Below are 24602 nucleotides of genomic sequence, written 5' to 3'. Positions count from 1 at the left end.
AAAAGGGACCTTAGAGGACATCAGATTAAATTCTTCACCCAATACAAGAATCCCTTCTACAGCATCTTTGACAGATGGTTATCCAGATTCTCCTTGATTGCTTCTGGTGACAGGGAGCTTAATACCTCAAGAGAAACCTCTTCTGCTGTCTGACAGTTTTATAAATTTTATTTTATTTTTTTTTGAGATGGAGCGTCGCTTTGTTGCCCAGGCTGGAGTGCAGTGGCACAATCTTGGCTCACTGCAATCTTTGCCTTCTGGGTTCAAGTGATTCTCCTGCCTCAGCTTCCTGAGTAGCTGGGATTATGTGTGTGCGCCACCACGCCTGGCTAATTTTTGTATTTTTAGTAGAGACGGGTTTTCACCATATTGGCCAGGCTGGTCTTAAACTCCTGACCTTACGATCCGCCTGCCTTGGCCTCCCAATGTGTTGGGATTACAGGCATGAGCCACCACGCCTGGCTAGTTTTATTTTATTTTACTTTTTACTTTTGAGAAAGAGTCTTGCTCATCATCCAGGCTGCAATGCAATGGCACAGTCCTAGCTCTCTGTAACCTTGAACTCCTGGGCTCAAGCAGTTTTCCCACCTCAGCCTCCTGAGTAGCTAGGACTACAGGTGTGCCCCACTACACCTGGCTCATTTAAAAACATTTTTTGTAAAGACAGGATCTTACTCTGTTGCCCAGGCTGGTGTCCAACTCCTGGTCTCAAGTAGTCCTCTGGCCTTGGCCTTCCAAAGCCTTGCGAATACAGGCACGAGCCACTGCACCCAGCCAGACAGCTTTTTTTTTTTTCTGAGATGGAGTTTCACTCTTGTTACCCAGGCTGGAGTGCAATGGTGCGATCTCAGCTCACCGCAACCTCCCCCTCCTGGGTTCAAGCAATTCTGGCTCAGCCTCCTGAGTAACTAGGACTACAGGCGTGCGCCACCATGCCCAGCTAATTTTTTTTTGTATTTTCAGTAGAGACGGGGTTTCACCATGTTGACCAGGATGGCCTGATCTCTTGACCTTGTGATCCACCCACCTTGGCCTCCCAAAGTGCTGGGATTATAGGCATGAGCCACTGCGCCCGGCCCAGACAGCTTTAATTAAAGAAAACCTTCCTCTATTAAACTAATATCTGTTTCTCCGTGACTTGTCATTGTTAGTGGGTCTCCCACATGTCTCCGGTATTCCCTTAGTAGGAATTTTTTTAATCCATAGATCACAGTGGTACAGAAAAGATACAGATTGGTTCTGGCATACTAGTAACTCCCTGCTTGATACCATAAACATTGATTTAGCAACTCCTAAGCAGTGTGAAAAAACTAGTTCTGCCTCAGGTTTGGATGTCCACAGAAGGACATCTGTGAGCTATCCAGAGTAACCTGCTCCAAGGGGCAGATGGCACATATCTTTTCCCTGGTCTCCTAGTCCCGGGCTGCACGCCAGCTGATGGAGAGGACCCAGTCATCCAACATGGAGACCCGGCTGGATGCCCTGAAGGAGCTGGCCAAGCTCTCTGCCGACGTGACTTTTGCTACTGAGTTCATCAACATGGATGGCATCGTTGTACTGACGAGGCTTGTGGAAAGTGGAACCAAGCTCTTGTCCCAGTGAGTATCACTAAGGTCTCGTTCTAAGGACTTTTAACCATTTACAACATCTCACAGGGCATCCTAGTCTCATTTCCATTGAGTTAAATAAGAAGGTTATTAACCACCACCTGTGTACAGAGCAGTGTGCCAAGCACTAGAGTTTATACCGAGAGATAGAATTCCATATTGTGGTTCTAAATCTTGTAGTCTAGTTGGGCCCTCACAAATTAAATAGTAGTACAAAATAGTACTGTGCCAAGTGAGTAAAAATAGGAGCTAGAGAAGTCAGGAGGAGAGCGGTCAGGTTGTGACAGACCTGTTAATTGCTGGAAATGCTTGGTCTGATGTGGGTTACGGAGCAGATGGTCCAGTATCTCCCAGGTGTCTATCTGTTTGTAATCATCCCCTGCTCCTTCCCTCTCCATTCACCTCCCACCCCCCACCCCCACCACACACATAGGCCTTCCCTTGTGTTTACCACAGGTTACAACCTATCCATTTGCTGTCTCCCTGTCACACTTTTGCATAGGGAGGAGGAGACCAGAACTTTGTGATACCCACAGGCATCTTCACCATACCCCAGAGTTGACAGGCATGTGGTAGGCAGCGATGCCTTGTGGGCAGCAGTCAATAAACAGGTGCTTGGAGCCTAAGTTGCTGAAGAGGGAGTCAGAAATCTCGGCCCATAGGTCAGCTATTGAAATTTTCAGCCAAATCTACTAATGATAGATATTTGTTTTATATCTTGGATCTTCCAGCTGTACTGAAGTCCTGAAGCCTTCAGTTGCCGTCAGCACTGACATAGTTCCAGTTTCCCGAGAGTTCAGGGTTAGAGGAGCCTTAGTTTCCCTCTCTTTAGCCTGAGGATGATAATACCTACCTTGCAGTATTATTGTGAGAAGTATTGTTGATGAGAATGTGTCTGAACATGCTTTGTAAATAGGAATATTGTTTTAATTTTAGAGTACTGTACTGCTATATAAAGGATTAAATGTATAAGCAGGAGAGAAAAAAGAGAAAACATTTTAATCCTTATTCTCTACCAGCACTAGAATAAGAGCTTTGCATACATCATCTTGCCCTCTCCACAACCCTGTGAGGTTAACGCTGTGAGACTAACTCGATTTTAAAGAGGAAGAAATTGAATTTTGAAAAGATAATATTTGCTTGGTTAGTAAGGTGGACAGGAACTGAACCTATCCCCTGCACTCTGCTGCCTCTTGGCCTAAAGGTTAACATGGCACTTCGCTTCCTTAGGTTCCCCCAACAGGCGTTGGAGTTTGACAGAGGTCCGATGTCATCTTTGGCACTGGGAAATAGATAAGTGATTCTGTGTCTCTGGGATGAAGCCTGTGGAGAAGGAAGGTCTAATAACCCAGCAGCATTTTTTTTTTTTTTTTTTTTGTGATGACAGATACCTGGGCTGAATCTGCTCTACATCTGGCTAGGTGTGCACACAGGCACTTAAGTTACAGTTGTACTGACTGATTTCCCATGGAGGTGTTAAAATTCATCTTTTTTAATGGCTGCCCTCACACCTGTGTTTCCCAATCTGAATCTTTGTCTATTTTGTGTGTGTGTTGCACGTGTCTCAGCTACAGTGAGATGCTGGCATTCACCCTGACTGCCTTCCTAGAGCTCATGGACCATGGCATTGTCTCCTGGGATATGGTTTCAATCACCTTTATTAAGCAGGTGAGGCCTCCAACATCCTTTCTTTTTCTCTTCCCTCAGCTACCAGTTCACTGGGTTTAAGGGGAGATACAGGCAATGTAGCCATTGTGGTGAGATCAGCTTTATATTCCCTGAGGCCAGATTTTTCATCCTCAAGCTCTGGTCTTCTGTGGCTTCTGAAAGATTTGCATTTTGTTATACTCTCAGGGCCTGCACTGAGATGGAACTGGACCGTCAGAACTAAATATGACCAAAGTAGAATTAGATTGTCCAGGAGACTGGGGATAAAGCCAGCCAGTCAACCAGTACTATCCCTGAGTCTTCAGACCGACTTCTTGAGCTCTCCCTTCTCTTTGGATAAAAAATAAAACAAAAGAAAACAAAAAATGTGCATTTCATTTGCAAATCTGCCTTCTGTTTACAAATCTGCAAGATAGCCTGTTTGGATTGTCAGACTAAGCTCAGTGGGTAGGAGAGGATACTGCTGGTTTTACCCTCTCTTACACAAAGGACCAGTGTCAATTCAGAAAACTGATGTAAAACCAATGAATAATATTCTATCTGCTGCCCTAGAACTTCACCTAATATTGGCTTAGGACATTGAGACTCCCCAACACTGGAAAAAGTAAAATGACCATGTGTCAAGGATACTATCATGGGGATTGAGAAGAAGGATTCGAGTAAAAGGCTTGAAGGTCCTTTTTACCTCTCAAAATCTAAGTATGTTTAGGGAGAATGTGTATCAGGGAGGATACATGGAGATAAACTGAGATCCCAATATCAGTAAAATCCTTTTCTTTTTTATACCCCACTTTCTCATGCTGGAACCCTTATTTTGATAACAAGAATTAAGCTTTTAGATTTTGAGGAAACATGATTAAGTGGATATTATAACCCGAGATTGAGGCATCCATGCCAAGGGAATCCCTGGCACATTGGCCAGGGTAACTGCAAACCAGATACCTCTATCCAGCTAGCAACAGCTGCCCAGATGTGAAGCAGAAAGAGCTTCAAGAGCTCTCATCAGAGGCTAAACTTCTGTCTTTCTTGGGCCCAGAACTTCTCAATTTGATGTGTCATCCCTGGGTCTAGATTGCAGGGTACGTGAGTCAGCCCATGGTGGATGTGTCAATCCTTCAGCGGTCCCTGGCCATACTGGAGAGCATGGTCTTGAACAGCCAGAGTCTATACCAGAAGATAGCTGAGGAAATCACCGTGGGACAGCTCATCTCACACCTCCAGGTGTGAGTAAAAGACCCTACACCTCCCTCCCTTCACTTGTCTGTCCTCCTCTCTCCTCTTATTTTAAGTCTCCTAATCCTACTCCGCTTTGCTTATATTCCAAGCTGCTGGTTGCCTCGTTCATTCATTTATCACCTCTTCCACATTCCTGCCAGAATTTCTCCCATCATTCAGACCTAATCATGTCCTGCTCCTGCCTAAAATCCTCTGTAACTCTCTCTGCCCCTTAGGTTAAAATGAAGATTTTTCCCAGTCTTTCCATACTACCCTGGTACCAGACAAAATTAGATGCTTTCTCCCATATGGGCCCAGTAGTCTCTGTTTGTACCTATGATAGTTATGTAAAATATTGCGTGTTTATTATCTGTTGCCCATTTTGAACATAGAGCCCCCTGGAAACAGAGACCAATCATTGTCATATCCCCTGTTTTGATTTAAGTAGAGGCTCAATTAGTACTTGTTGAATGAACGTTTACTGAACTGACGATGCACTGTGGGTGACTGTAAGGAGTATCACACTGGGCATGAGTTTGGAATATCAGTTCAAATCCAGGCTCTGCTGCATACCAGGTCTCTGCCATTAGCAAGTAACCTAGTCTCTTCTGGCCTCAGTTTCTTCCTCTCTAGACTAGGTTAATCATCTTCACCTCACACACTGTGATGATCTAAGGAGATTGTAAAAACGTCTAGCACAGTAGCCAGCATGGGTTAGGTATTCAGTCAATTCACGGGCTTTTTCGCTTTTGCTTGTTAAGACTCTTATCACATCCTACAACATTTTACCAGATAATAAAACCATATGACAGATGAACCCATTGGAGTGCTGTTTCTCCTGTCTCCATTGTTTTTACTTCACTTCCAACCAACCTACACAATGTAAAGAAGCTGGACTTTGCAAAACAGGGTTGACACTCCTGTTGATTCTCTTCTGACTCTGCCTCACTTCTGTCTTTTTGGACATTGTCAGGATGTTGCCAGAATCTCCCACTAGTTGGGAAGTCATAGCTCCCAGATTTGGGTGCTTATAATGGCCCTGTCTTCACTCGGCTATGCTACCAACTTGTTTTTCCCCACTAATCCAAGCAAAAAGAAGGCACAGTGATTTCTTTGTAGCTCTGATTTCTCCTTGTCACTTTTAAGGACTTTTCAGCCTCAGCTTTCTTTTCTTTTCCCTTCCCCTCCCCGCCCAACTTTTCTTTTCTTTTCTTCTTTTTTATTTGAGACAGGGTCTCACTCTGTCACCCAGGCTGGAGTGCAGGGGCATGATCATAGCTCATTGCAGGCTCAAGCAATCCTTCCCATCTCAGCCTTCCGAGTAGCTGAAATCACAGACACACTCCACCACATCTGGCTAGTTTTTTTTATTATTACTGTTTTTTGTAGAGAGAGGGTCTCACTGCGTTGTCCAGGCTGGTCTCAAACTATTGAACTCAAGCAGTCCTCCCACCCCAGCCTCCTAAGTAGCTGGGACTACAGGTGTGAGCCACCATGCCTGGTCTAGTCTCAGCTTTCATGCCCAGTGAGCCACCAAGGTTGATTAAGGTGAGAGGGACATAATAAACTCCAGACAGAATTCTGATTTTCCTGTAACCTCACATCTACTTCTCTTTTTTTGTCTCTGAATTCAAAGTGGCCCCAGTTGCCTCCCTAGGGATGATAGGAGAATATGGCATTTCTTAGGGGCCAGTCATGAATACTTTTAGCCCACAGCTGTCACCAGAACTTATATGGTTTCCTATTTGGGCTGAGGGACACTTACTGCCCTCTGTTAGACTACCTGGGTACCGTGTGACCAACCAGGAAGCCCATCAGCCCCTCTGGAAAGAGAGCCACAGAATCCACCCAAACATGGCAAGTGGAGATGTCAAGGACCAGGATTGTAAGATTCCAGAGCATGACTGTAGTTATTTTGTTTGTTCATAATAAAATATGTTTATAGTCAAAGACTTTAAAAATACAGGAAAACCCAAAAAGTAAATTATTTTCCCATTATCTCACCTCCAGACATACCCACTGTTAAACATTAAATTGAATGTCCCTTCAGTATTTTTTTTCTGTGTATATTTTTAACAAAATTAGGATCTCATTATATACACTGTGTACCTTGTTTTTTTTTAATTGAATAATATATCTTGAACATTTCTCCATGTCAAAGGTTTTTCTAAAGGGGTAGTTCTAAGTCTTTTTTGCAACCTAGACACCTTTGAAGATCTGGTAACAAGCATACTCTCATCAGTTTGGAAAAATGGTCACTTAGTCAACAAACTACATAGAATAGTTTCTGTTTCATTCCTTGGGTTCACAGATACTCTAAGCCCATCCCTGAATCCCAGGTTAAGAAGCTTTACCCTAGGCCAGGTGCAGTGGCTGATGCCTGTAATCCTAGCCCTTTGAGAGGCCAAAGTGGGCCGATCACCTGAGATCAGCAGTTCGTGATCAGCCTGGCCAACATGGTGAAACTCTGGCTCTACAGAAAATACAAAAATTAGCTGAGTATGGTGGTGGGCGCCTGTAATTCCAGCTTCTCAGGAGGCTGAGGCAGGAGAATCACTTGAACCCAGGAGGTGGAGGTTGCATTGAGCTGAGATCATGCCATTGCACTTCAGCTGGGCAACAAGAGTGAAACTCCGCCTCAAAAAAAAAAAAAAAAAGAAAGAATCTTTACCCTAAAACCTGAGTTTTAATAACTACTTAAGATTCTCATATATATAAACAGTTGGCTAATGTGATCATTTGGATTACTTTCCATTGTTTTTTAAGTAGTACTTTAGTGAAACACCTTGTAAGTAAATCTTGCATAGCTCTCTGATTACTGTCTTAGGATAAATTCCTATTAGTGAAATTGCTGGGTCAAGAGCATGCCCACTTTGAATGCTTTTGAGACCTAGCTCCAGATCATTAATTGTGTATAATCTGTGAGTAATTGTTTTAAACCACCTCTATGCATCGTCTTGCTGTTCAATCTTCTAATCTCCCTCTGCCTTCTTTCTCCACTGACACAGCTCCAACCAGGAGATTCAGACCTACGCCATTGCACTGATTAATGCACTTTTTCTGAAGGCTCCTGAGGACAAGCGACAGGTCTGTGGCTGCCTTTTTCATCTGGGCTCTTCTGAGAGAAGAATTCTCACCCCACGTACTCTTTGCTGTGCAGAGATCGCAAACCCAGCCATTTTCCCAAGAGTCCTTCCTCCTGGCCCACCGGTCCGATGCCCAGAAGGGCAGCTTTGCTAAGGAAGACACAAGGAAGAACTATGAGGGGAAACCAACTGGGTCTTGGATGAGAGCAGGGCCCTTCCAACTTTTTCTTCCAAAGGCCAGAGAACAAATATGTTTGACTTTATGGGCCATGCAGTCTATGTGATAGCTACTCAGCCTAGCCATGATAGCCAAAAGCAGCCTCAGACAATAGGTAAATGAATGGGTATGGCTGTCTTCCAGTAAAACTTTATTTACAAAAACAGGCAACAAGCCCAATATGGTCATAGTTTGCCAACTCTTGGGTTAGAGGATCAAGAATAAGGAAGAGGAGACCCTGTTGGTACCATGAGTCCAAGGAGTCCAATATGAAAGGGACTTCACACTAAGTTTTATGTTTAAAGGTTCTCTGATGCAGATGCTAAACATCTTCCTTCCCCTGTTCATTAACTGTGTGACATTATACAACTAGCTCTGCCTTTGTGAACCTTAGTTTACTTACCTGTCATGTGGGAGCAACAACATCTGCCTTGTTTACCTCACAAGGATGTCTGAGGAGAAACAATATCCCTGCTTCACAAATGAGGAAACTAAGAATCGGCTCGGGGGTGGAGCAAGCACTGACCTGAGAGCCAGGGGGCCTGGGACTAAGTACTCTCCCTGCTGCTGGCTGGGCAAGTGTTTGTAACCTCTCTGGGTCTCAGTTTCTCTTCTGGAAAATGAAAGGGCCAGTTTAAATGATCTCTGACAGCCCTTCCACCATTAACATTCTAGATTTCTCTGAGAAAAGCCCAAGTGGTGTTAAAAGTGAGATGTTTTAGTTCTCTGACAATCTCATGGGCTCAGTCGGATGAAATCCAAGTGGGATGATGTATGTACTCAGCTCTTGGTAGATTCTAGAGGGAAGACCAGAAGCATCTGTGGTTCTGTCTGTCCTTGTCTTTCTTGGATGGCTTGGCTCTGTTAATCTTCCCAGTCCTTGTTTGAATGTAAGCTGAAAGCTCATTCCATCTGCTTCTCTCTGTGCTTTTGCTTTCTGCCGGCAGGACAAGCAACTTAATCCTCTAGACCTGCCTGTCACTGTAAGTAGCACTGCCATGTGGAAAGGGCCTCGGCTCTTCCAGGTGGGGAAGTCAAAGCTGGGCAAGAATCTCATGGTCTGATCTAGATACTCAGGGCATACCAAGACCCAGGGAAAGGTTGTGTGCTGTGAATCTCCTTTGTTGGGACACTTAGGGAAGTACTGCAGCTTAGAGTCATAGAAAGGATTAAGGGGGTACCTGCCCCAGGGAGTGTGGACCCAGCTTTCCTTTGTCCCTTGCCTTTGCATGGGTCTGTGGTTCAACTAGGGAAGATCAGACTCAGAAACAGCTTGTGACTTTGATCTAGGCAATACCATGGATGTGTCACCTTCTTACTTGCTTTAGCAGAAAAGAAAAGGTATTCCATGCCCTTTTTGGACTCTTACTACATAGGAATCTGAAAAAGTTTTGATAGTCAACAAAAGGGTATTTGGTTGCTCATTTTTTCGTTATAGGAAGCTTTAGAGAGGTCAGCTTTGCGACAAGATGAAAGAGGATAAGTGCCTCCCCTTGACACCACAGAGAAGCTTTTGGTCTAAGACCTTTATATTCTAGCTTCAGACCACTGTCAATTACCCATTTTGTGAGTTGTCCACAGCAAGATTTAATCTGAGGCGTCCTCCTATAGTTACCATAGACGTTTCTAGGCCACTATCCTCTGCCAGCCAGTATGTATTCAGTGAATGCAAAGTAAAATTTAATGTTCCATTTGGAATATGGCTAGAAATGCAGAAGTGAGAGAGGGGTGTCTTTCAGCTCTGAGGAAAATGACACAGAGCTCACAGATACTATTCCACAGGAAAGGTGTGACAGCTCCCTCAGGCCCATTGATTTAGGATTCTCTATAAAATTAAATGAAGGCAGCAGTTTAGAAAATGAAGTCACAATAATTAACATTAGTAAGAAGTGACAGCCGACATTGGAAGGAAGAGACAGAAGAATTATGAAATGCTGTCAGAAAAATTAAAGCCATTGTAATCTAGGACCATTTGTTTATGGGAAAATAGCTTCACATCTCAATAGCTCCTCAGGGTATCACAGTGTCACAAGACAGAATAATCACTGATGTTCTTTTTGATGAAGTCGACTCCTTAGCAGTGATTAAATTATAATCACTGTAGTTACTTTAGAAATAAAGAAATGTATATATCTAAAAGATTTGCATAAGAATGGTCAAAATAATGGTTCTGAGAGAACCCTTAAAGCTTTGCTCCCTGGAAGATTAATTTATGTGGATACTTTATTTCCTGGGTATGCCAAATAAATAAAGCATAACTGCCAAAATCTGGATCAAATATTATTAAAAAGCTGAGCCTGTTATTAAAAATTACCCAAAGCACCCGACCCATCATTCTCTAAGCCAGTTAGAACTGAATCCTAGACTACTTGCTATTGTAGAACATCCACGCCCCAGCCTGTCTGCTGTAGGGTGGGAGGAGGGTGACTGGGCCAAAGCCTTTCCTGGTTTGGAGTTAGTGCTTCACTAGAGTTCCTTCCACCCTTAGCGGTGGGGTCTGCCTGGCATGATGCGTGTGGCTTGGAAACCATCACATTGCTCTGTGTCCACGTGCAATGTCCTTGTGACACAAGCGTCTCATCTTCAAGCAGTCCATCTCTATGAAGACAGTGCAGTTGATTGTGCCATTAGGAAGGGGAATCCTATTTGAATTAATTTGCACTGACAAAAATAGGGATTGTTTCAGAGTGTAAAATACATTGGATGGTCAGTGGATATTCGTTCATTCACCCACTTTTCATTTGGGAGGGAAAAAATTTAAAAGAGTGAAAAAGGCCCAGAATTAAGACATCATCACCTTCCTCTCAATAGTAGTAACAGGTGTGTGCCTGCCACCTTGCCTAATATTTGCTTATTTTCCTCCATAGGATATGGCCAATGCATTTGCACAGAAGCATCTCCGGTCTATAATCCTGAATGTGAGTTCCCAGAACATGCTGTATTTTGTTACTATTAGTAGCAATTATTACTGTTCTTGTTATATTATTATTGAAATTATTAATGAGTGAGGAGGACACACAGAGGAACCTTATCAATAGGTAAATACCTCTCAAACTGAAGAGCTTTTTCCTGCAATCCTCTGTGAGCAGAGTGGCCTCTAGGCGGCCATCTCACCAGCAATTGCAGTGCCTCCAGGGAGGGACCAAAGCCAGCTCTACTGTTTGTTGCCCTGCAACTCTAGAATTTTTATCCAGAGGGAATATGTTAAAATAGGCACAAAAGGGGACAGTAATTCATCCAGCTAACACTAATTAAAAACCTGAACTGTGTAGAGCACTGACAGAAATTAGTAAGCAAGTATATTTGCTCTCAAAGACCTGGCTTGGTAGGAAAGACTAGTGATCATAGTGTGGTGTGATCCAGGTTTGTGGTCTGGGAGAGGATGGAGGAGGAGCAGTGAGTTCTGCCTTGAAGGAGAGTGTTTCCAGAAACCTTTAGAGGAATGTCTTCAGGTGAGCCTTGGGGGATGAGTAGACAGACCAGGAATAATAAGAATTTCAGCCAGAAGGTGGCTGGAACTCAGAAGGAATATGTGATTAGGCACAGGGCAAGGAACAAATGTGTGAGGAAGCAGGAGACATAGTGAGGACCAGATCAGGAAAGGCCTTAGTCTCATTCCTAAGGACAGCTGAGAGCATTTAATTAAGTTGGTGAAATAAGCGAATTTGCATTTTAGAAAGAGCACATGAAAGATGTGTTTATTGAGGGGTGCCTGAGGGAGGAGAACAGAGCATGAGTTGACAGGGAAGAGGTATAAATCCCTGTACCACCTGTGGGGTGGAGTAGGCCTATGTTGAGAGGTGGGGCTGGTGGGAGTGGAGGAGGAGAGACAAGGATCTGAATGAAAAGGAGGCAACTTTATCTATTGTCAGAAACAAGGGAAACCCGGAAGACCACAATGAAGGGAATAACATGAAAAATTAGAAGTCAAGTGTAAGACTTAAGCTAAACATGGACTTTGGAGTCAGCGAGCCCCTTCTGTGCCATTTTCCAATCTTTGACCTTGAGCAATTCATATAACTTCTCTGGACTTGAACTGACTCACCTGGATATGAAGACTCAGTGAGCTAATGTATATGTCATGCTTAGCAGGGTGTCTGGCACTCAGTAAGCACTTGCTTGTATTGGCAGAACAGGATGCAGAGGTGATAGGACTGAAGAAGTGAGCTCTGAGCACTTGTGAAGCTGAGCAGTCAGCTGCTTTGAACATGCACAGTCTGCCAGACTTTACCTTGGAGAACCAGATTCTCCCTGCTGGCTGCTTCCTTGGTCACACCAAGCTCCCAGCCTGGCAGGAGGGGCCCCAAGCGCACAAATGACAGGAGTACACAGGTTCCCACACATTCCTGAGCAGCTGTCCTGGTCACCCTCTTCTGCATGTCTGGGGATGAGAGTGCCCTTCTGAGCGAAATTTAATTATGTTTGAGACTTACTATTTGCTTTAATCAGGTTAGAAGTTCAGCTCATTTCTGGACAAACCTTGTGAACAAGTAAAGATTACACTATAGAAGGCAGTTCAGCATCAGGACTCAGGACTTAAATGGTCTGGCAGGAAATGGCTAATGCATGGTCACTGAAGTCCAGAGATTTCACTGAGTCAAGCCAGAGAGCTAAGGCCCTGAGATACTTGACAAGTCAAGTGAGACTTCAGGTAAAACCTCAAACTGTCACTCATCACACTGGAGCTATACTTCTTTAAGCCACTGATGCTAGCATAATTAATTACCTTCCTGCCCTGATGTTTCTTAAGTTTGAGAAAGAGGATTAAAATGAATGAAAACCAGGATCACATTAACTTCCACCTCTATTCAAAGCTGTTTTATAGATTAGGGAGAAAAATGAGGAGAGAGGAATAGGATATACAGGGAGAAATCAGGGAGGTAGAGAGAGGGAACAGCAGAGAAGAAAAGCCTCAGAGTGAGGCAGAGGAAGAGGTGTGGATGGGAAAAGAAGTGGCAGTGGCAGGAGGAGCCCTGGGCCATGAGAGAGACTGGGGGGAGTGGGAAGGAAGGGAAGTTACGAGGCGGGGACACAGAGCAGAGAACAAGAAAGTAAGACTGGAGAGATAAAAGAAACAGTGAGACAGACCGAGATAAGAAGAGCAGTCTCATGCTTAAGAGACAGGGCGTGCCTGTGACAGGGTGAGAGCTGAAGGACTGGACATGGTCACTGATTCAGAGGGAGGGAGGGGTGCAGGCAGAGGCCGAGCTCCAGCACATTAGCACATGCTATGGAAGTACTGTCCACAATGGTGGCCACTAGTCAAGTGTGATACTTTTAATGACTCTGTTGTGGCTGAGGATCTAATTTGTAATTTTAATTTCATTTTTAACTTAAATATCCATGTGTGGCTTGTGGCTGCTGTATTAGGAAGTGTAGATCTGAAGAGAGGAAGAGAAAAAGGAGAGAGCACTAGAGTCACACAGCAGGGGAAGAGGTCGAGAGCAGGACCCTCCAGCGGACATAGAACCAAACCATGCACACGCTTTTAAACATTCTAGTAACAGCATGAAAAAGGAATAGGGAAATTAAGTTCAGTAATATATTTTATTGAACACATGACATCCAAAACATTACCATTTTCCAACAAGTAATAAATATGAAATTCTATTAATAAGACATTTTACATTTTCTTTTTCCTACTAAGGCTTCAAGATCCAGTGTGCATTGAGACTCACAGTACCTCTCAGTTTGGCCTAACCACATTTCATGGGCCTGGGGCTACCAAACTGGACCGCCCAGGTCTAAAGAGATTGGTCTAGAGCCAGCAAAAGCTCTGGGGAGACCTGATCTAAAGTTAGAGGGAGCTTTAAAAAGATACTGAGTCAGAGACCTGTCTAGAGTCAGAGCACTCTAGAGTATTGCTCTTCAGTAGAACTCGCTGTTAATGGAAGTATTTCTTATCTGCATTGCTGCAGCCACTAGCCACTGAGTGACTACTGAGCACTTAAAATGTGGCTGATGCAACTGAGGAACCAAATTTTCAACTTAAATTCATTATAACTGATTTAAATGCAAATAGTTGCATATCTAGTGGCTGTATACTGGACAGCACAACCCTAGAGACAGAGCTACTGAGTAGAGAAACTGAAGGATACAGTGGTGGTACATGTGGGAAATGGGGCGAGAGTCTCACTTGGGCAAGAACGAACCAAGAGGAACAGGATTCATGATGGTGGGTGAGACAGGGGGAGTGAAAAATACAAGGGAAGAAGAAGGGAAGTAGGATATTGTGGGAGTGAGAACAGGATAGTGAGAGACAAGAACATCATCAAGGGTGGATCAGCTAGGACAGACAGAGGGAGACACAGCATGCAAGAGAAAGACAGAGACAGAACATAAGACAGGATGAGGGGACCTAAAGTGGTGGAGTGGGCATCAGAGGGACAAAGGAGGAGGCAATGAACCAACACAGAGACAGTGGGGACGGAGAGTCGGGGGAGAGGGACATGGTGTGGGTGGCACAGGGAGCAGGGACACAGTGATAGGAGAGAGAGGACAAGTGAGAGAGAGGAAGGAGAGAGGGCCGTGGGAGGGAGCTGGTGGGAGATTGAGCTGTTCCTCCTTTGTGTAGCTATCTCAGTATCATTGAAAGAAAGTGGCCTTTCCCAAAGCCTCTCTGCTGGGTGAAGCCATCCAAAACATTTCATTTTTCTAAGGGAAAAACAACTCTGCCTCCATGCACACCATCTATTGTTTTGCATTTAGTAGGCCTGTCATGTGCCCAATCAGAGGAAGGTCCAGCCGCCAATGTGTTATATCATAGCCTTGATGGAGTAGCCTCCCCCATGTCTGGTGTGGTTGGGTATAGCCCCTGCCTTCACTCTAGTTCCCCTGCCCAGGGAGTGCAGAGGAAGGGATGGCACCTTTTAGGCCTGCAGTGAGTCATCTCTGCCTGAACTAAGCCCATTCATGCTCCGTCACCTTCTAGAATATGAAGTCCTCATGTGTGGGAGGATAGCTCTGTTCCCTTCCCGGTATACATTCCTTTTCTTTAGCATGGATGTGGCTCTTCATTAAAAGAGATCAGTTCAGTACTCTGCTCCCTGCCTGTGCTTTTTCTAGCATGTGATCCGAGGGAACCGCCCCATCAAAACTGAGATGGCCCATCAACTGTATGTCCTTCAAGTCCTAACCTTTAACCTTCTGGAAGAAAGGATGATGACCAAGATGGACCCCAATGACCAGGTAGGTGCTAAATGGGACAGCTGTTTTCTCATGGCTGTGGTGCAATCCAGCCTTAGTCTGTGTGCCAGGCACTGTGCTTGGTCTTTGTCTGTAGAAGTAGTTTGCATCTGCCCTGGAAAATCTAGCATGATCTGCACTATGAGCCAAGCGCATTTCTGTCCTGCTGTGGTAGAGCTGATGCCTCCTAAGGGATTAATTGGGGCCAGAGTTTAGCCCAGAAAAGCCTGACTCACTGTTTCTTTTCCTTGCTCCCTTGGCTAGCCGACTCACCTACTGACTGTTTCACCTAACAGGCTCAAAGAGACATCATATTTGAACTGAGGAGGATTGCATTTGATGCAGAGTCTGACCCTAGCACTGTCCCTGGAAGTGGGACCGAAAAACGCAAAGCCATGTACACCAAGGACTACAAAATGCTGGGATTTACCGTATGTACCGTAGAGCATAGACAGTGGGAGGCCCTCTCCCCTGATGGGAAGTCAGTGGTCCCACCCAGACAGAGCCCTGACAACCCCATGGTGGCCCTGCAACAGATGACAGTTAGGAAGCTGGTGGGGCCTCAACATGTGCTTTGCTTTGTTGATGGTGAGTCTAAGTTTATGTGCAAAGTTTGGCCTTGTGAAACAAATCCATCTGTAGCGGGGTTGGGGTCAGCTAGAGTGGGTAGAGAGGGGACCTGTCCTCTTACCCAAACTGCTGGGTTATTTGCAAAGCTAGTATGAATATTTTGTGATAGAGTAGGGCTTGAGGATGGGGTTAGCTGGAAGAAATATTTTTTGCATACCTACTTAGTGTCCAGCAGCATGCAAGGTAGGTTCTGGGATGCATGGTGAGGCAGCCACCATCCAGCACTCAGGACCTCACGGTTCGTGATGGGTGTGAAAAGAGCTAGGACAGAGGTGGGTGCTGAGTGGTAGCAGCATCAAGAGGAGAGGCGAGAGGGCATCCCTCAGGTCCCTGCATACTGGGAGACTACCACATCTCAAATTGGGTGTCTTTATTTCTCTAGAACCACATCAATCCAGCCATGGACTTTACCCAGACTCCTCCTGGAATGCTGGCCTTGGACAACATGCTGTACTTGGCTAAAGTCCACCAGGACACCTACATCCGGGTAAAGGCAGTGGCGCTGGCCTTCTCAGTCCTGGTGCCACGTTTCCTGCCTTCCTCTCTCATCTCCCTAATCCTCCCTTTCTCTTTCCCCCACAGATTGTCTTGGAGAACAGCAGCCGGGAAGACAAACATGAATGCCCCTTTGGCCGTAGTGCCATTGAGCTCACCAAAATGCTCTGTGAAATCCTGCAGGTTGGGGAACTACGTAAGTCTCTGCAGCTCCCTCTTCTTCAGCCATTCCTTGTCATCAAGAGCTCAATGAGACTCGAAATTATAAAGTTAGATGTCAGTGGGGTTGGGTGTGGTGGTTCACACCTGTACTCTCAGCACTTTGGGAGGCCAAGACAGGAGGATCACTTGAGCCCAGAAGTCCAAAACCATTCTGGGCAACATAGTGAGACCCTGTCTCTACAAAAAAAATCAAAAAATTAGCCAGGTGGTAGTGCACGCCTCTGGTCCCAACTACTCAGGAAGCTGAGGCAGGAGGATCGCTTTTGTCAGGAGGTCAAGACTATAGTGAACATAGTTGTGCCATTGCATTACAGCCTGGGTGACTGAATGAGACTCTGTCTTAAAAATAAAAAGGTGACGTCAATGAGACTAGACAACCTTAGGTGGGTTTTAATTTTACTTTTTGTTTTAAATCACTGCATCAGCTGGTAATTCCATCTTATCCTTGTTTATGGGAATCATGGTTGTTGCTTTGAGCTGGCAATTTGAGCCATATTCCAAAGATACCCCATGCCTGTGGGTAACGGCTGGCTGAGTCCGTAACAGGGCAGAGGCAGAGCAAGAAAACGCACCCTGTAGAAGAAAGCTAAGGAAGTGAGAAACGCCCATCCCATACTCCTTGTTAGCTGCAGTCCTTGGTCTGCTGTTGTTCCTCGGGACATTGGTGCAAAGTTTCTGGACAGGAGCTCCCAGGCTCTTGTGGACAGAGGTTTCATCTTCTCCCTGTGTTTTTACTTCCATAGCAAATGAAGGACGCAATGACTACCACCCAATGTTCTTTACCCATGACCGAGCCTTTGAAGAGCTCTTTGGAATCTGCATCCAACTGTTGAACAAGACCTGGAAGGAGATGAGGGCAACAGCAGAGGACTTCAACAAGGTCAGTGTCTCTGGACCGCTCTGAGGCCCATGGGAGGAGACCATCATACGACAGCCTCTGACAGCTGGCTGGCACCTGGAGAATCCCTGAGCTGGAAAAGCAGCTTGGTCTGCAGAGCTGAGTCACAAGACTGAGGCATTGGGGAACCTCAGCTCCATCTGGTTGTTGCTCCCTCTGTGACCTTGAGCTTGTCTTCCAATTGGTGCCGTAGGCCCTCATTTGTCCATTGAAGTTAGCACCTGTCCCTCCCGCCCTCCATCGAGGTCAGGAGGATAAACACAGAAGACTCACTGTGGTTTGTTAAGTGCTTACTGTGCAGGCACTGCTGTAGTTTTGTGGACTGGGAATGTCAGGAAAGAGTGGACTGGCATGACATGCACACCCTTGGTACTTAATTGACAGTGGTCCCTTGGTGCTTTCAGTCCCCACGCTATGCAGAGGACTGTTGTGCCAGGCCCTCAAAGATTGATCATCTAGGGGTTGAGCATTGTGAAGCTGATCATCTCATCATAAAAAATTTAGAAAGTATAAAGAAGAAAAAGTTACCTGTAATTACAACATCCAGTGACAAACATTTTTGTTTTCCTTTAGTCTTTTTTTTCCCTGTAGGTTTTTCCTTCCTTAGTGAGATCATACTGCACACGTAGTGTGGTATCCTGTTGTTTTCTTTAACAGTTGTCTTAGGGGAACTAATGCATATTTTTAAAACACCACATGTGCCAGGCACTGTGTTTGCCTTTCATGCGTTGTCTCATATTCTTTTTTTGTAGACAAAGAGTTTCGTTCTTGTTACCAAGGCTGGAGTGCAATGGTGCTATCTCAGCTCACTGCAACCCCCACCTCTAAGGTTCAAGTGATCCTCCTACCTCAGCCTCCTGAGTAGCTGGGAGTACAGGCGTGAGCCACCACAGCTGGCTAATTTTTGTATTTTTAGTAGAGACAGGGTTTCACCATGTTGGCCAGGCTGGTCTCGAACTGCTGACCTCAGGTGATCTGCCCGCGTCAGCCTCCCAAAGTGGTGGGATTACAGGCATGAGCTACTGCAACCAGCTGGTATCTCACATTCTTTAAGGCAACATCTATCGGGAGATGTGTCTCCCTTTCTCTCAGTTTAGAGATGAGTAGATGCATACCTAAGGATGTTAAGTTACTTGCTGAAGGGACAGAGTCAAAATGTGAACCCATTTCTTTGTGACTACAAAAATGTATGCGCATTTTCCCACACCACTGACCAATTGAAATATATGAGAAATAAAGCATCTATCAGTGTCAGTCATGTGACCTCAATAGCCATCTAAGAAGGCATATCTTCCTACAGATGTCTGTAGTGCCTACCCTGCTGAAGACACTGGGGTAGGAAAGAGCCTTGGTACTCCATAATAGGCCTGTCCATTTCTCAAGAGTAGTGGTGCCAGTTGGCTGGGTTCTTCTCCTCTTAGGTTATGCAAGTCGTCCGAGAGCAAATCACTCGAGCTTTGCCCTCCAAACCCAACTCTTTGGATCAGTTCAAGAGCAAACTGCGTAGCCTGAGTTACTCTGAGATTCTACGACTGCGCCAGTCTGAGAGGATGAGTCAGGATGACTTCCAGTCCCCGCCAATTGTGTAAGTGCTATCTCAGGGGAGGCTGGCTGGGGGGTGGCCACCAGCTCTGCTTTCCTTCTGGAGCTCCACTGTCCCCTAGACCTTCCGCTCACTCCAGTGTGTGTCCGCCCCAGGGAGCTGAGAGAGAAGATCCAGCCTGAGATCCTTGAGCTGATCAAGCAGCAGCGCCTGAACCGGCTCTGTGAGGGCAGCAGCTTCCGAAAGATTGGGAACCGCCGAAGGCAAGGTGAGAGGAGACATGGGGCACTCCTTGGTGCCGGGAGGAGCCTGCCTGGATGACCCCTTTTGTGCCCAGGCCTTTCCCAGTACTGTCCTTGCTCACCTGTTTGGCTTCCATTGTGTTCCAGAACGGTTCTGGTACTGCCGGTTGGCACTGAACCACAAGGTCCTTCACTATGGTGACTTGGATGACAACCCACAAGGGGAGGTGACATTTGAATCCCTGCAGGAGAAAAGTAGGTTCATTTCTCAGTTGATGTGTCATGGTTGCTGAACTTGTCAGGAGACAGGAGTTCTAGTCCTGGCTGTTTCTGGCTGATCATCTGGGCTTATATCTGTTAACCTCTCTGGACCTGTTTCCTTATCTCTACCTGGCCTGCTGGTGGGGTGATTTGGAGAATTAATGAGTTCACAGGTGTGAATGTGTTGTATAGATTGAAAATGGTGGTATAAGACTAATTTGAAAGGCAGTAGTTAAGAACAGAAGCTCTGAAAGCCAGACTGGCTAAATTCAAATCTTGGCTTTGCTCCTAATTAACTTGAATTCTAATTAATTGCAGGTTAGTTCTCCCCTCTGCCTTGGTTTCTTCCCCTCATTGCCATTATGATGAAGAGGAGGGAGGGGAGTCACCAAAGTCCCATTCCTTGGGGATATAAATCCAAGAGCCCTGAAGTGACCCTCAATTAGCTTTGACACAGCCTTACTGGGCCATGGTCTACAGGAAGTGACCAAGAAGGAGGGAGCAGTACAAGGCCACCCTTCCCCCCACCCTCACTGAGCTCAGACAGCAGCCCTTGAAGTTTGGGGCTTAGGCTTCCTGAGCATCTGCCCCAGTGCCTCCCTTCCAGCACTGATGCAGGCACTGACAGCTTGCAGCATGAACTTCCAGAGACTAATTCCCATCATTTATCAGTTCCTGTTGCAGACATTAAGGCCATTGTCACTGGGAAGGATTGTCCCCACATGAAAGAGAAAAGTGCTCTGAAACAGAACAAGGTGAGTGGAGAGGCCAGTTTGAGTAGCTGGCCCAGTGATACTTGGAGAGTGCCATTGGTGGTGGGTTTTTTCCAGGTGGATTCTTGCCATCTTTCCCTCTCTATTCCTGAATGTTTTCAGAATTTTGAACATACAAAAAAATATATGGAACCTCTTTATATGCATCACTCAGACTCAGCAACCATGGCCAATTCTGCCCATCCACTTGTTTCTCTCCTTTATCACTTTGAAGAAAGTCCCAAGTATCACATTGTTTCATCTATAAATATTCAGTGTACATCATATAGCATATAACATAACCACCAGTCCATTAGCACACATAACAGGAAATGAAAGTAGTTAGATCAGATACTCCACCAATGTTGACTTTCTACCAATTGTCTTACATCATAATTTCTCTACAGATATATAAATGTTTATACACACACACACCTTGTTTAAACCAGAATCTAAGTAAGACTCATGTTTTAAGTTTCTTAATTCATAAGTTCCCCCCATCTTTTCCTTTGCAGTTTATTAGCTGAAGAAACCAGGTTGCTTGTTTGGTAGTTTCCCAGCATCTGAATGTTGCTGATTGTTTCCCCATGGTACAGTTTAACTTGTTCGTCTGCCCCAGATCTGTAAATTGGCAGAGGGATCTAGAGGTTTGATCCAGTTCAGGTTGGACTTTTTTCTGGCCAGACAACGTCATCAGTGGTATTTTGTTCTACCAAGAGACACATAATGTCTAGTTGTCTCTTCTTTTGTGACATGAGCAGACTGTTGAAGCTCAGTGCCTCATTCCATTAGTCAACTAAGGTTTGCAGACTCATGGTATTTTGATGCAGTCATTCCTTTTCATTTATGAGCTGAACCATGAAACTTGCCCTTATCTACTATTGGTTTCCAAGTAGTACAATCTGTATAGGAAACCAGAATAAATGCTGATTCTTCTTTTATGTACCTACTTTCAAAACAATGAGTTAGTTCCCTGGTATCATGCAGTAGTGACCAATTGTGCGTGCAGGCGCGCGTGTGTGTGTGTTTTGTTAAGACATTCCTATGCCAATTACAGCATGATAGAAGTTGTCAGTCATCTTGGTAATATAAAAACTTTTAGGATAACTTACAGTCATGGACTCTGACCTTCCAGGTTTCTGAGTGTTGAAAATGACTTTTTTCCAATCTTAAAAATATCCCATCATCTGTGGTGTGACTTGGGCAGGGAATGGGTAAGTTAAGGTTGATTCACGCTGGGCTTCATCTCCAGCCACACTTGTGGCTGCCTAAGAGCACTGATGACATTCATCTGAATCAACATGTTTGGTGATGAAGCCAAGTCACTAGGACTTTGGCCAAGATCTTGATGTGCAGACCCCAGGCTGTTCCATTGCTCTAATTTAAACCCTTTCTTCTTCAGGAGGTGTTGGAATTGGCCTTCTCCATCCTGTATGACCCTGATGAGACCTTAAACTTCATTGCACCTAATAAATATGAGGTGAGCAGTGTGGCACTGCCTTGGACAGCAGAGCCATTTCTGTAACTCTTCAGTTGGTGGCAGGAATGAGCAGAACAGGAACGTCCTCTGTGGTGGGTGGCTGCAGTGTATCATGAAGGCTGTAGAATGCCAGGGATCTGCCACACTCTGGGTTGTTTATCGGTGAGCTGGGCTCTCCACATGACTCTTCAGCAGCAGCCACAGGTTGTCATTACAGAGATAAGGTCAGTTAGGAATGAATCATTTACCTGGGACCAGGAAAATCCTCCCCTTTTCAGTTTCTCTGTGGTCAACTATCCAAGAGAACTTGACAGATTTCCTCCTAGGTGCTGCTGGTCACATGATGTAGTGACTCCAGTGTGGACTTTAAAGCCAGATGGAACAGGTCCTTCTGACAAGGGGCTTGTAATTCCAGCTGCAGCACTGGAAGATACTAGTTATTAAATGAGTGACTGCATTTGAGACCCTGTGTGTCTGGTGAGCTCTGAGAGCCATCAGTGGGAACTAGAGGTGGGGCTTCTGGAAGAGGAGACACCTGGGTAGGGCCTGAGCTGCTGCTAGTGGAATTTTGTTGGGAGGAAATGAAGAACAATCAGGTAGGGAACCAAGTGAGCAACAGCATGGAACAAGGAAAATGGCAGCAGAGGAAGCAGGAAGAGTTAGGGAGCGGTAGGATCAGAAGACTTCCTGGTTACACCCTCTTAGCATGAGACCCTCCAGTTCCATTTCTTTAGTACTTTCTTTTTAATATGTATTGACTAGATTGTTTTTAATTTACTTTTTTGGGGTGCGGGGAACAAAATTGAGATCCCATGTTGCTTCTTTTCACCTAATACATATTTCCCTTCTCTCGCTTCTGATTTTGGGGTAACTTCAGGTAGATGATGCCCTGGTACTCAGATCTCATTTTGCTGTATTAATTCATTGCATTTTTAGGTTCTATTTCATATTTGGAATGATTGCTATCATTCCAAATCAGTTTTGCCTATACTGATCAGTTCCAAAAGGAACTGTTGTGAGTCCCATCACAGAAGAGACCTTGGCAGGATCTCCTGCTGACCAGGGGTCACCATGTGACATTTTGCAATTTGTTCCCTACAGTACTGCATCTGGATTGATGGCCTCAGTGCCCTTCTGGGGAAGGACATGTCCAGCGAACTGACCAAGAGTGACCTGGACACCCTGCTGAGCATGGAGATGAAGCTGCGGCTCCTGGACCTGGAGAACATCCAAATTCCCGAGGCCCCACCCCCCATCCCCAAGGAGCCCAGCAGCTATGACTTTGTCTACCACTATGGCTGAACCTGGAGCCAGAAACGACGGTACCCAGGAGAAGGGATTTGGCCCAGGAGAAACACTTAGTCTGGTGCCTTGTCTTTCGCTTGTACAGAATCTGTAGTGATTTTGGTGGCCAGTAAATGCCAGCCATTTCTCAAACCCACCTCGGACCACCCAGAGTTTCCTCTTGGTCCCTGTCTACTAAGAGTCATGAAGACAGGGTGCTCTGCCCCCTCCATCACCATGAAGCCTGGGATTGGGCCATGAGGAACAAACAGCGATGCCCTTGCCTTCCAGTCCAAGAAACTGCTTCCTGAAATGGATTTAACAACAGCCACTCACCTTTTCTTCCTGAGCCTGCTCTCTGATCAGCTGGATCCCCTCGTGAGCAAGAGCTGGCCCAGGAAAGGCTGCCTGCAGAGGACAGGTGTGCTGGGCGTGTCTAGAGCCTTGGAGTGACTGCCTGTATCTCAGATCTGAGTACAGGCCTGGGGCCTTTGCTTCTCTCTTTTTTGGTGAGGGCTCACTCCAGCTTCATATGGTGCCAAGATGTTGCTGCTTCTGAAGCTGGCTCTAACATCTGTGGTCTTTAGAGCCACCAGATTTCTCTGGCCCATACAGATATCAGAGCAGATGGAAATTTCTCCCTGCGAGCTCTCAGACTCATCCTGGCAAGTCAAAGACCTCCAGGCCAAGTCCTGCCCTCTTAAGTCTCCAAGAATGCTGCAGGGAAAACCCAGCTGAGGCCTGGGCCTAGACAGTGGTGAGGTCATTAGATTCTGTCCCTCTCCCCCCACATTTATACCCTTTCCTTCCTCAGAGAGAAATCTCCCACCTAACCTGAATTGCAGCCCCCTCCAGTTTGCTTTCCTTTGGCCTTCCAGACCCCAGGAAGTTTGCCTTCCCTTCCTAGCGCTATGGTTTCTGCCATTGGCCATGATTTCAGGGAGCTGGCCGAGGCCGGCCGAGGCCACACCTGTACCAGTGGGGCTTCCCTGGTGCTGCAGCACTTGTAAACCACACACACAGCCTCTCTCCCTGGACATACGTTAGCACATTGGCATTCAGTATTGGTGGCCTGGCATGGTAGGTACTACCCAATGAAGAGTGTACTATATATTTTCTTTACTATAGGCCATACTTATACAGACGTGTATATATATTTATATAAGATCTACCTATCTTACGGTGGAACCTTGGAGGAAAATAAAATTGAGGGGAAGTAAAAAGTACGTAACACTTCCAGTTGTGAGCCAAGATTGTAACCAGAGAGCAGCCAGGAGCTTCCTGTCAGTAACAATGTTTTCAATAAATACTCTTTCATGTACAAACTGTGGTTCCTACTAACAGCTGTTTGTCTGTACTTGCTCCCTGCCCAAGGGTGAAGATTTCACCTTGACAAGACTTCATCGCAGTGTGTCTGGGAGACTCTGGAGAGCTCCAGCTGGAGCCCTTAGTCACCTTCCAAGAGTCCCTTCCTCCTCCTCATTCACTCCTCCCACACATACACACACACAGACACATACCTGCTGGTGAAGTATGCTCACAGATTGTTGTACTGGGACAAAGCGTTTCTGCTCAACCCTGCTGGGTACAGCAGCCTAAGGCATACTGTACACCCCCATGAACACATCCTGCCTCTTCTCCCTGCCAGGGACACAGCCAGGCAACAACTCGAGTACTTGTGCCTTACAAAGAAGACATGCTCTTTACCCTGTGTGTTGCCTATGCTTAGTGCCCAGCCTTCCAGCTGGTGTTTTAGGCTGTTGCTCCAAACCTTGGCCTTGGTAGCTGGGAGGCTTGAATGAGGGTGGTGATAAAAA

At 45.6% G+C, this 24602-nt stretch overlaps 1 protein-coding gene across 4 annotated transcripts in view; it reads left to right on the top strand.

Annotated features, from left to right (window-relative positions):
- ELMO2 (engulfment and cell motility 2) overlaps positions 1–24110 on the top strand; it is a 40114-nt gene extending 16004 nt beyond the window's left edge. For 2 of the 4 annotated variants that reach the window (XM_035298747.3, XM_054255412.2), the window contains exons 6-22: positions 1417–1598; positions 3176–3275; positions 4347–4498; positions 7499–7577; positions 8741–8776; positions 10661–10711; positions 14859–14981; positions 15275–15409; positions 15991–16095; positions 16191–16299; positions 17069–17205; positions 18645–18808; positions 18922–19034; positions 19156–19263; positions 19942–20024; positions 21424–21501; positions 22603–24110. In XM_035298747.3, coding sequence (XP_035154638.2) covers positions 1417–1598; positions 3176–3275; positions 4347–4498; positions 7499–7577; positions 8741–8776; positions 10661–10711; positions 14859–14981; positions 15275–15409; positions 15991–16095; positions 16191–16299; positions 17069–17205; positions 18645–18808; positions 18922–19034; positions 19156–19263; positions 19942–20024; positions 21424–21501; positions 22603–22803 — 1956 coding nt within the window. In that variant the 3' untranslated portion in view covers positions 22804–24110. The remainder of the gene's footprint in view (positions 1–1416; positions 1599–3175; positions 3276–4346; positions 4499–7498; positions 7578–8740; positions 8777–10660; positions 10712–14858; positions 14982–15274; positions 15410–15990; positions 16096–16190; positions 16300–17068; positions 17206–18644; positions 18809–18921; positions 19035–19155; positions 19264–19941; positions 20025–21423; positions 21502–22602) is intronic. The other 2 variants (XM_035298748.3, XM_054255413.2) reach the window with 1 other exon arrangement.
- The last annotated feature ends 492 nt before the right edge of the window (positions 24111–24602 follow it).

Source organism: Callithrix jacchus, chromosome 5 (genome assembly GCF_049354715.1).
Source record: "Callithrix jacchus isolate 240 chromosome 5, calJac240_pri, whole genome shotgun sequence".
NCBI lineage: Eukaryota > Metazoa > Chordata > Mammalia > Primates > Cebidae > Callithrix > Callithrix jacchus.
Note: the sequence above shows the minus strand (reverse complement) of the source record. Positions and strands in the feature narration are given on the sequence as shown.